Consider the following 12,100-nt stretch of genomic DNA (forward strand, 5'->3'; position numbering starts at 1 on the left):
CAGTGCGAGGCCTGTTTGTTGGGGTGTTTGTACGACTCTGACGAGGAAAGCTGCCATGGATGAATGAAGAATAATGGTACAGGAGAGAGATGTTTCCCTGAATTTGACATATTTCTCCTTAAAAAGTAGCATAATGCTATCATAAACTGGAGAAATCCTCCCATCCTCAGTAGCACCCTGGCCAGACTATTGTTAACACATAAAAAAGCTTAGTCAATGACGCAGATGTTTTCTAACGATTATTACCAGATTTCTGAACCAAGTATTCAAAAATATCCTTAAAATATGTTATAGGCAAAGCTACAAACATGCAACCCTCCTTAAAAAAAAAGTGGCTATCTCTGAAGTTTCTCTCGCTATGCAGTTTTCCTCAAGACGGATAGAAAGGCAGAACCAGCCAAAACCATTAGACAGAACACATGGTATGCCCCTTATTAGAGGCACCTGTACTGTTTAAATATTTTCCAGCGACTGAATGCACTCAGAGGGGTCTTTAATTTAATTAAAGGCATAAAAGGCTCCCGAAGAATCCGATGCGTTCATAAATCAATCTAACGTACTTAGATTATGGCAGCATAAAAGGCTATTCAGCTGGGACCGCGCAATCAGCTAACATGGCGCGCGTGAACAAAAGGGTGCAGGTGCGCGAGGCGCCGACTCCCGGAAGGAGCCGTGATCATCGGTGTCCAGCGCTTAAGTGCGCAGCGGGAAACCTGGCTCACCAAAGCTCCCGACCCGCCATAAGTGAACCCCCTGGCACGGAAGGCGATATCATACCAATTTACCCTTCATAACGCGGAACGTCTGAGTGCCGTGATTTATTTATACGTGTCACAGGGCAATGAATCAAAGAGGGGTTGATGACAAAGGATGGGCATCCCGGAAGACACAGCAAGCAGCACACGTGTGCCTATTACAGTCTTTTTTCTAATTATGGCAGAAATTGCACCACAGCAATTGTGTATTAGACAAATTAAGTTTACGGCCTAACTCTTACATTTGCCAGTGCTCAGTGCGGGAAATTATATTTTGTAAACTATAATGGTTAACATACACTCCTTAAATATGGCATGAAATGTTAGTCATACCAGACACATTCATAGAAACAGAATTTGACTCCATGGAAGTGTCAATTACAAAGTCTATGGGGCAAATATTAGCTTTTGTGTGCGTACTGTTATATAGGATCAAATTTGTTTTTGGCTATTTTGACTGTACATTTTCCTTCTTATGCTTAAATCGATAGACCCCCTGTAGTCCCTACCTTGACCACTGCTCTGTATATGCAATCACCACCTTGTCTGCTCTAGACTTTTTTATTTCATTTCCAGACTCTGTCTATACACCCTCTTGCCTGCAGGCTTCCCATGTTACCACTATCCTTTTTTTCTACTCTTGCGTACATAAAAATCTCCCAATCTTCCATGCATAAAGCCAGGTCATACCTGGGAGACTAGAATGGGCTGTACGTACCGCAGGTATGACTTCAGGCTCTATGCACGTTTAAAGGTGCTTAAGGCATGAGGCAAGGCACAAGCTTCATTCAAGTCACTGCAAATGGTGCAATACTTTACTATGAAGTATTGCTTTGCACTGAATTTCTGCTCAATGTACTGCAGAGAGATTTTTCAAGCCTGTGAGAATCTCATTTGTCCATTTGCCAGATTTGCTTAAATGTTGATGTTGATGGACATGTGGGCACCCCACCTCCTCAGTAGAGTGTTTCCAATCGCCCTCACTCATTCGTCAGGACTAGCTAAGGGTACTTACACTTTATTTGAGGTGGTGGTAGGTTGTATTTTCATAATCAACTTGTGGTATTTTTACTTTTTTCTCTCAATGGCACTGTACTTACAGTTAATATGTTTACTGTGTTACATTGTATGTGTGTGTGTATATGTGTGTGGCTGTTTAGAAACGAAGGAAGAGCATGGTTCCTGCAGCACAAGACCACTTCCCTCTGCTCTTTCTCAGCCGTGCCCTTGTCCGATTGTTTATCGACTGTGGTTAAGTATGGAATTTTGACTGTTGCTGGGAAAACCTATTTGCCCTCTCCCCACTCCTCCATCCCCACCCTCAAAGTTTTCATTACTCTACTATGTCCAGTTCCTTACACCGGGAGGGAGAAATGGAAAGTCCCATTGATGCTTTCAGCATCATTAGGAATGCACCAATCCTCATGCCTGATTTGTCTGCGGGATACCTGAGTCTGGGAATGCCAACCATTTCCAATGGAATGTCTGACCATGTAATCCATCTCTACACGACATTTGAACAGAACTTCTGATTGTTTCAGAAGACTATGAGTAGGTACATTCACTTGAAATCTGTATATAGGAGCAATACCACCCCCAAACGACCCTAAAAGTATATCTGCAGTTTCTCTTAAACTTCACCAGTTGTCAATCGACCATGTTTAAAAGGTTCCTTAGCAAACGCCTGTTTACTTCAGTGCAGAACACTTAAAGCATGTCTAAAACTGGCTTGCCTTGCCAGAGGGCTACAAGGAGTTAAACACCTCCCAAAGTTTCAGAAAACCTCTAGTCTTGATTTCTGCATTCGACATAGGAAAACCTTTGGACACTACACAAAATCACCCAGCACTAAATAATACATAATTCTACTCCAGCCTTGCCAGGCACTATTAAATACACCTTACCGCTGAACAATGTGAAACATAACGCAGCACAATATCAGAGATCACCTTGACTCCACTCTGAGATTCCCCGAACCGTAAATGGCACACAGTTCAGAAACATTTATGACATTGCACATAATCAAGGTCCACTTTAACAACAAATGTATATTCCTGCACATAACAGGCATATGTCTGCAATTATATTGCTTCAAATTCATTGGTGGTAGGCAGGACAAAGAAGCGTAAAGGATGTCAAATCAACTGTTTAACTCAGCAATCATTTTAATCCATATGTATTAATTAATTAATTAATTAATTAATTTAGCACCTTCAACAAAACTTTATAGATACTAAAATGAAGGGATTGCATATACTCATTGCTTGGTAACAAAAATCCAGGTTTGTGGGTGGTTTGGACAGTGGGAAAATAAAGGTTACGCTGACGAAGATGTGAGAGACTTACTCTGGGTGATCGGGCAGAAGTAAAGGAAGGTGACAGCATGAAACTGCTCAATGAGGAAGCAATTCTTAAAATGATAGAAAGATGGGGAAAATGTATCTGAATCATAGCAAAGGCACAGGGAGATTTGATACTGGTAAGAATCCTTGGGGGGGTGGAACTTGTGTAGGCGGCAGTCGGGTGCATACAGGCTGACTGACTGAGCAAGACAAGAGAAAGGAGGAACTGAGTGGAATACTAGCCTAAAGAACATATAACCCAACGTGAGAACATACACGCTCTCTGCATGAAGCGTTAGGTCTAGAAGAGAAGATAGAGTTGAGAACTCAAGCATATTAAGGACTTCTAAAGTGGAGAGCGATCTCTGTCTGGGAGTTTGCAAGTGTTCAGGACCCTTAGTCCAGAAGTTTGCCTCTCACTAGTTGTTACGTAAACACAATACCTTGCACTCGAGTAGGTCAGGTCTCTGTGACAAGGTAACCATGGCAGAATCTTTGTCACAACTAACCAAAGCAATGTTGTTTCCAAGACAACCTTTTCCAAGGCCATCATTTCTGGCCTGGTTTTAGAACCCTCCAAACAATGTTCTAAACCTATAATTTGCAACAACCTTACTTGTTTTGCTATTCATATTTCAGCAGGCGGCTTCTCACGGGCTCGGTGCACACACCAGAGCCGGCCTATGAGAGGACAGTACCGTACTGTGTCTCTTAAGTCGATACATGCTGAATCTCACCATTGTCCCTTCACTCTGGCCTCGTGGAACTTCCCGCTGCGCTCCAGCCACTGCCAGCTTCTCCCTGCAAGCACAGAAGAAAAGGAATAAATGTCAATTTTCCCGTTCGTACCGAGGAAAAAAATCTTGTAACTTCAGAGCAAAATTCTTGCACATCGCTTTGGAAACGCGTTCAGCACTTTCCCCATCTCTCACTGTCGAAATATCTCCCAATTCTCATTTCCACAGCTGACGTCACGTGGTTACAAACACAGTGTTAAGGGGCTTTTAGAAGTCAGCCCAAAAGAGCAGAATTAAAAGAAGCACACTAGCAAGGTTTAACTTAAAAAGTTAAGTTTCACTTCGAAGGATAAATGTTTTAATGCATTCTGAACATATGCTGTCAAAGCACCAATATGCTGTTTTGCTGTAAGTACACCTCTTCCAGAGCATTCTATCAATTTTAAATGATAATGCAACAAAATATTTAAAGGCTGCTCTTACAGCTCGATATTACTCGCAAGAAAACTTCCCCGTTTAAAAGATTAGTTTATATAGAGATATTATTACAATGCACCATATAGAATGAACAAACGCGAACAGCACTGGAGTTATTAAACACTTTATTAATAGATTAGTAAATGTATTAAACAAGCTATGATAACATTAAAAGTTTGGCTTTGGTACAGTAAAACAATTTTCCGTGTGCACACAAAGACACAAGTAAGTAGAAAGGAATAAATAGGGGGAAGGAAGGCTTGAGGACAGATTTCGGGGTGAGACATAGTGAATTTGTCAAAACCTATTCCAATTTTATATTTTATATAGGATAATGCTGAGGGACTCTCCATGCGGCACTTTAAAATTGTGTGTGTGTGAAATTCGCATAATTTCAGCAATATTATAAACAAATATGCAACACCTGAATCTGTTATTCCACATTATATTGTATTGTGAAATGCATCCGCTGGTCAATTTTTTGCACAAGGATGCATTTAAAGAAAGCACAGCAAGCAACAGCCGATCATGTTCTGCTCGCATGTAGCAGTACATCTTTAACTTGAATGGCACGTAGTTTTGTGAAGTGGCGTAATTGCGTCATTTCAGGAATTTCGTGTAAAATGAAATTCCAAAATTGCTTGCATTACTTCAGCAAGATTTAAATTTCACACAGCCCTAGTTAAACTATAAGTAAGCTAAGTTTGTGGGGGAATGTATTTATGTGTTAGCTGAAAGTGGGTGATTTCAATTTTTATGAATTTCAAATCTATGTGCACTTTGTAGGCTATCTGTTCCATCACTATTGTGATTAGTGGGCTAGTGTCCCTCACTAGACAGATCTGTGCTTAGGTAACAGGTAGATATGGTCTTAGAAGAGGTCAGTGGGTTACTATAGCTGCTACCGACATCTGTTTTTAAATGTCACACATTTCAGGTCTATAATCAGCAGCGGCGGCTCCTCCTCTAAGGCAGAGGAGTGTCGCCCCACTGCGCTGCGAGCAGTTTAGAAAGAAAAAAGAAATGATAATAACGCAATGTTATCATTTTATTTGTCCGTTCCAGCTTAAGTGCGAGGCGGGGCGTGGTAGGGCTGGCAGCCGCGGGCCGTGGAGGGAGTAACGGTGGGGCAGGGAGGCGGGGAGGGGGAGGGGCAGGGTGGAGAGGGCTAAAAACCGGCACATGGATAATTACAGGTAAGTAAACAATTTAAATATTAAAACGAATTTCGTAGCGCGCACTGCATCGCATTTTGCAATGCAGTGCGCGCTTCGAAATTCGTTTTATTATTTCAATTGTTTACTTACCTGTAATTATCCATGTGCCGGTTTTTAGCCCTCTCCACCCTGGCCCTCCCCCTCCCCGCCTCCCTGCCCCACCGTTACTCCCTCCACGGCCCGCGGCTGAGGGCTGGGCTGGCCAGAGCAGGGCCAGGGGGAGGAGTGGTAAGCACACTCTAAATACGCATGATGGGTGGAGAACATGCACAGCCTCCCAGTCCCTCTCTGAGCGCCAAACCGCTGTGCTCAGATCAATCACAATACTGCTGTAAGGCAGGGTCGTGATTGGCTAGGGGAATCTGGAAGCCTGTGTGCTTCCTGGGTCCTGCTCCTGGAGTCGACAGAGGAGCCAAAGAGGACTGAGACGCGGCAGCCGACCTGCAGGTAAGTCGTTTAAAAAAAATATTAATCCCCCGCCCGCCACCCCCGTTAAGTAGCGGCCGCCCGTTAAATAGTGGCCGCCACTGATAAGCAGTGAGAAGGAGGATGGAGAAATAGGCACTGTACATGGGGGAGTAGAGAAGTTTAAAGGTGTAACAACATGTGCCCTGGAGGTAAGGGAAATCCTGTCGTCAATTATGCTGTGGGGTTAATTCATTTATGTGGCAAGAAAAAGAAAATCCTGCACCATTATGCAGCACATTCTAGGGCATAATTATTGAGCATTTTAACATATAATGATGCAAAAAGAATCTCAGTGGCATACAAAACACAAATGATTTCTTAAGAACCAAAGGTGTACCTATTCACCTGATTCAACTGAAAATGTTATTCACCAATAAATGTAGATTTTCGTGTACAGAAGGGCAGGAATGCTTCTTTGCTAGGACCGTCCTTTCTCTCTATATAGTAAAATAGTTTAAATTTAAAATCCAAAGGTGCCTTCAGGAGAAACAAACTAGCATGCTTACACTTTCTGTAAATAAAGCGTGTCTCTTTTATTCCGTATATCCCAGTTAGGTTTTACTACTGATTTTCAGTTTTAGTTTTATTTGGTGCCAACAACGTCAGCCTCTAGAAGCTCATATTTCCATCCTAAAGCAGCCCTACAGGACACTATTGTACATTACATATGTATAACATAAGTATAAGGCTAAAAAGTGCGGTAAGATTCAAGATATCACGAATAGAAAACAGAAAAAACGCCTTTTCCTGAACCTTGATTGCCTTCCTTGAGGGGCTGTGGTGTAATATGAATTAGCATAAATAACAAAACAAAACGTATTTACATGCAATGTATGTGGTGAGGAACGGGGTTTGAGGGGGGTTTTATATTTACATGACAAAAAGGAATCATAATTTCCACACTGATTGAATGACATTTAAATATGAAAGGATGTGGTTATGCTGCAGATAAATGCCCTTTCACAGCCCATCAACTGGCGGCATTTAAGCTGTCAGGGCAAAGGTTTCACCTCATTAGTACCAGTTTAACACTCGAATATAGGAACTAATAACTGTTGGGTAACCAGTTGACTTTTTCAAAATGTCTGTTGCTGCTTGCCTTGCTTGACTAACTTTTAATCTGTTAAAGACCGAATATATTTTTTGTTAAAATTTACAAATGATGCACCATTTGGTCAAATATGTGGCAAAACACAATTATAGCCACACAAGTATATAATTCCAGTGGCTCTAGTTCTAGGACAGCAGTGGGTCATCTGTGTTCCCAGTGGTGCATGCATGTGGGTTCAAAGCCTGGCAACCCAGTAATTTGGTATCATTGTGTATTTATTAATAGACTAGTGAATGGGAGGCTCCAATGTAGCAAGCCTACAGTTTGGGACTACCCAAAACAGACAGCACAGGAAACACCATCACCATTCAAACTGATTACCCACACTTTCAAGGCACTACATACCACTGGGCAAGCATAACTCATCAATCGCATCTGCTTTCACAAACCTTTCAGGCACTTCCGATCGTCGGGACTGCTACTTGCACAAATCCCATGCATATGGAAAACGAGATTCAGCAGTCGAGCTTTCTCTTATATCGCTCCTAACACGTGGAATGACCTGCTGCTACACATAAAAACCTCCTCCACCCTTCTTGAGTTCTGCAAAAAGCTGAAGACCTGGCTTTTCAAGTAGTCCCCCTAGGGGTTAGGAGTGGCTAGACTCACACCTGCTCAGCACCAGGACACTCTCCCAGGTGACAGTGCGCTTTACAAATCTGCATACCATTACAATTGAACCACTAATAAAGAGATGTAGTCTACAGGCTAACTTGTCAATGATTGAACAAGGAGAACTGCAATCCTGGCTAACCCAAAAAATGGTGTGATCCCGTGCAAGGACTTTTATCTTCCTGTCTTTTAGCCCCAGTCGGTCAAAATAGATAGCAGCTAAAAAAACAGGGGGTACATCTCTGTGGGAGAGGTGTGGCGCCGCGGCCAGGGCGACTGACGCTGGAATCTGGGGACCACGGTTCGATCCCCGGCTTCGGCGGCAGGTTAGCCCAGCACCATGTGACTCTGGGCAATAGCTCGCTTAATCTTCCCGACGGCCCCCCAGCGCCTAGAGACCCTTACGGGTGATTGTGCGCTTTACAAATGTGGACTTTTACATCCAGCCATATTCTCAAGATAATAATCCTGACAGTTAAATATATATATATATATATATATATATACATAAATATTTATATTGAAGGCATAGTGTTAACAAAGCATGAAGGTGAAATGGGTTGTAGAATTGCAAGCGATTGAATTCAGACATCACCAAAAGCTCCCAAATATTTATTCCCTGACATTTTAATTACCTTTCTAATGAGTAATCCCTGCCCGTGGACATGGTAATTTTACATTCACATTCTTTAAACCATGGTGGTCTGTCTAAGACATGTTGCTATTTCTACTGCAAGTGAGACATTCGTAGGTTTTGACTTGCGAGTGCTCTATTTTCAGTGGTCATGGGGGGGGGGGTCAGAAGGGCACAACGTGCCAATGTCTTTTATATTTGAGAAAAACAGTTCCCCTACTTTTTGTGAAAACAAAACTGTCCAGGGACAGTTAATTCCGATAGTTGAAATGCTTCAGCTGAAGTGGAAGGAAGGTAGCTGCCTGTGATGTGAAACTGAGGGAGAGGCAGATAGCTAAATATGCCTTCTTGCCATGGCGCCTGCTTACTGAAAGAAACTGTGTGCCACTGGTCAATCTGCAAATGTAAAGGATGCTTGGAAGCCGGAATTGGCTTTAATTGATGGAATCACTTAACTCTTCTTGATGACACACTTGTTCTTTTTGAGGGGTATTCAAAGGGAACTACCAGCTAAGCTGTGAAGTGTGTGATTTTAAAGGACAGTTATAAAACAAATTGCACTGCGTACAGCCTAGTCATTACTCAAATCTATATTTAGGAAGCACTTTCTCTTAAACCTTTTTACACTTATTGTAGCTGTCTATCTCATACTGTGTGCAAAGCAAGTTTAAAATAATGACGTATATGTTCACAGTGCTTTCTTCCACAGACTGGGTCCTTGTAGCACTAAACATACACCAGCCACTATTCTCCACTGCACCAACCAGGATTCGATTCTGTGGCTCTCTGCTGCAGTGCATTAACTAATAGAGGTTTCATAATGTACGATAGTGCATTTCCCAATGATTAACATAACTTACATTTAATTTTCATTTAAGCTGTGTGTTATTTAATGCGTAGTTACCTGAAAGTGAAAGACCAAGAAAAGTAACAGAATATTTAGTGTTTTTGTTGCACATTTGACCACGCCCCCAAGCTCACTCACCTAGCGCCCCATTGCCCGCATCATCACAGTTCCCAATTTTTTTTAATTGCACTTCAACCACTGTCAATGCTGAATGACTTTCAGCGTGTTTAAAGAGAGAAAGGCAAATGTTTAAAACTTATGCATGGGAAACAAAAACATAACTGAGTTTAGGGACTACGGGAGAGTAGTTAAAAATAGCATTCCACTTACCACATAACCCATTAAAACATTAAAGTGTAGACCCTTTTGTCAGATGATTAAATTCCAGGGCTTCCATGCAGAGCTGTAGAATTTCAAAATGACAGACATACTTGCATAGCTAGTGTCTCTTTTGTCTCTCTGCACAATACATTTTTAAAAATGGCCCAAGGGGATTGGGGTCCCAGGGCCCAATTTGTTTTGGCACACAGACTTTGGTCACTGGTGACAGCAAACAAATCAATGTGAAAATATAAATTGCTTAGTGCATGGAAATACAGATAATACTGCCAGTAGGTGCCATGTATCAAAGTAAAAATAGGGGTCAACTTGGACACAGCTTATAAAAAGTGAAAAACTTGATTTCTAAGGCATATGTCATCACATGTAAACTCACAAAAGTAAAAATGAATTGAAAAAATGAATCCAACATACAATCAATAAGGCCTTAGGGGCCATGATGTCTTCGCATCGAATGTGCAAATCTTGCTGCAAACTTATCTAAGTGTGATTTTGAAAGGAAATCCGATAGACAGCGCCACTGGCCTATTCTCCTGACCATAACTCTTAGAATGTACTTACATTGATGACATGTTCATATTGGTCTCTCAAACCCTCGCGTCATCTCAGTTACTTGAAGGTGACTTTGACACAATCCTGGATTATGAGGCAATAGCACTGGCCATGTAGAGATCTGGGGCCTCATTTATGAGAAATGACGCATCGCTGCGTGAAAGCAGCGATGCGTCACTTCTCAGTGCGCACTCCTTGCGACATTCCTGATGCATCATATTTAATGTATGACGTATCATGTCGCAAGGAGTTACAGATACGTCATTATTTCTGACGTATCTGTAAGCGCAAAAGTGACGCATTGCTGGAGTGCGTCACAAAAGTGACGCAACTCCAGCAATGCGTCCTTTCACATGGGGCGAGCCCCATGTGAAAGGGCCTGCATCAGTCTTACACCTGCTGTGAGGCAGGCGTAAGATTTTGACGCATTTGAGTCCTAGAAGTGGCGCAGTGAAATCTCATAGATTTCACTGCGTCACTTCTACGACCCTTCCTTGCGTCAATACGCCCCCCTTGCATACATTATACCTGGCGCGGGTGTAATGTTGCGCAGGGGTTTACAAAGTGACGCATCTACCTAGATGCGTCACTTTGTAAATATGGCGCAACAAGGCGCATTTTTTACGCCACTGGTGCGTCACAAAAAGTGACGCACCGGCGGCGTAAAAGTGACGCACAGCCTCATAAATGAGGCCTCTGTAGTTTTACTAGCTCTGCTATTTGTGTGGGTCGAACAGACGTAGCATGGTTAGTGCTGTTTGCTGAAAAGTGAAAATGAGCTAAGAACTGCCCTCATCACGTGGGCCCACACATACCTTTGAAACATGTCTTCGGAAAGTCAAGCTGGAGTGGAACAGTTCACAAAGGTGAGACTGAAAACGAGGTAGGCCATTTGTCAAGATCAGACATGGATGCTGGACAGGGTGGGTGAGCTTTGGACATCTTAGCTGCCTTACCATCGGCTTCCTTAGGTGATCAGTTGTTGACTCTGTTTCTCTTCATCTCACTCCAGTGCCAGGCCACAAGGGAACTTGGTAGAGTTATTGCTGAAGGGTCAACATCTCTTCCAATACTCTTCGAGACATTGGGCGCAGTGGAAATAAGTGTTTCAGGATTATACCGCAACAGATGAAAATGTTCACTATTTAAAGAAATAAGACCACCCATGCATGCCCAAGTCCTGGAAAACCAGGGAGTTCTGTAGGCTACAGCTTATGATCGGACTGCATAGTGGAAACGTTCTATATAAAGGACAATATTGAAGTTTCGGGAGATAATCATAGCTGCCAATTTTCCGAAGTCCATGCGTGGTGTGCTGCTCCAGTGCAGTTTATTTTCTTTGAATTCTGGGACTTATAGTCCTGTTTTATATTAGAATAAACAAAACTACAAGTCCCACAATTCAAAGAAAAAACTGAACTGGAGCAGCACATCACATATTATTGACCTGGGAACTTTGACAGGGCTGGATATAGCAGATAATAACTGAGGTGTCTTGCTAGAGCTGTGCATGCGTTCCAGTACTTGGCATGGCAAGGGGTGCGGCATGCCAAGAGTGACATGCATTGGCAGAGTATTAGGATATTCAGTGCTTGTGCAGCCGTGAGTGCAGCACTGGTCCAGCCCTATGTGGGTCCAAGTGGAGGCATAACAAGGGCTGCTACAGGTCAGCTTTGAAAGCCAATACAGAGCTGAGAGCGTGTCTTGTACTAAAGTGGCACGTTTTTCTAGGATGCCATCTACTCACAAAGTGCCATACTGGTGCATCTTTGCTTGTCCTTAAGAATCCTCAATTTAGCCCAAACCCAGGCCCTATACACTCTGAAAGGATCAGATCCTAGGCTGCCCTTCTAAGAGCGCCTTTCAGAAATAGAGAGAGCGAGACGCTAAGGCACACAGTTGAGACATTAGTGGCGGGGAGGAAGGAACAACTGCCATGATGCGGGGATTAAACACAGATCTGGAGGAAGAAAAGAGCTAAAGCAAGAGAACTGAAAAAGATTAGCTGG

General features: G+C 42.7%; 1 protein-coding gene across 3 annotated transcripts in view; it reads right to left on the bottom strand.

Annotated features, from left to right (window-relative positions):
* Positions 1-12,100, bottom strand: part of NCKAP5 (NCK associated protein 5) — a 768,214-nt gene that overhangs the window by 664,026 nt on the left and 92,088 nt on the right. For 2 of the 3 annotated variants that reach the window (XM_078682016.1, XM_078682018.1), the window contains exon 2: positions 3,835-3,898. In XM_078682016.1, the coding sequence (XP_078538142.1) occupies positions 3,835-3,837 (3 nt within the window). In that variant the 5' untranslated portion in view covers positions 3,838-3,898. Of the gene's footprint in view, positions 1-3,713; positions 3,899-12,100 lie in introns of all 3 variants that reach the window. The other variant, XM_078682017.1, reaches the window with a different exon arrangement.

The sequence above is a fragment of the Lissotriton helveticus genome, chromosome 3_1 (assembly GCF_964261635.1).
Source record: "Lissotriton helveticus chromosome 3_1, aLisHel1.1, whole genome shotgun sequence".
In the NCBI taxonomy this organism is placed as follows: Eukaryota; Metazoa; Chordata; class Amphibia; order Caudata; family Salamandridae; genus Lissotriton; species Lissotriton helveticus.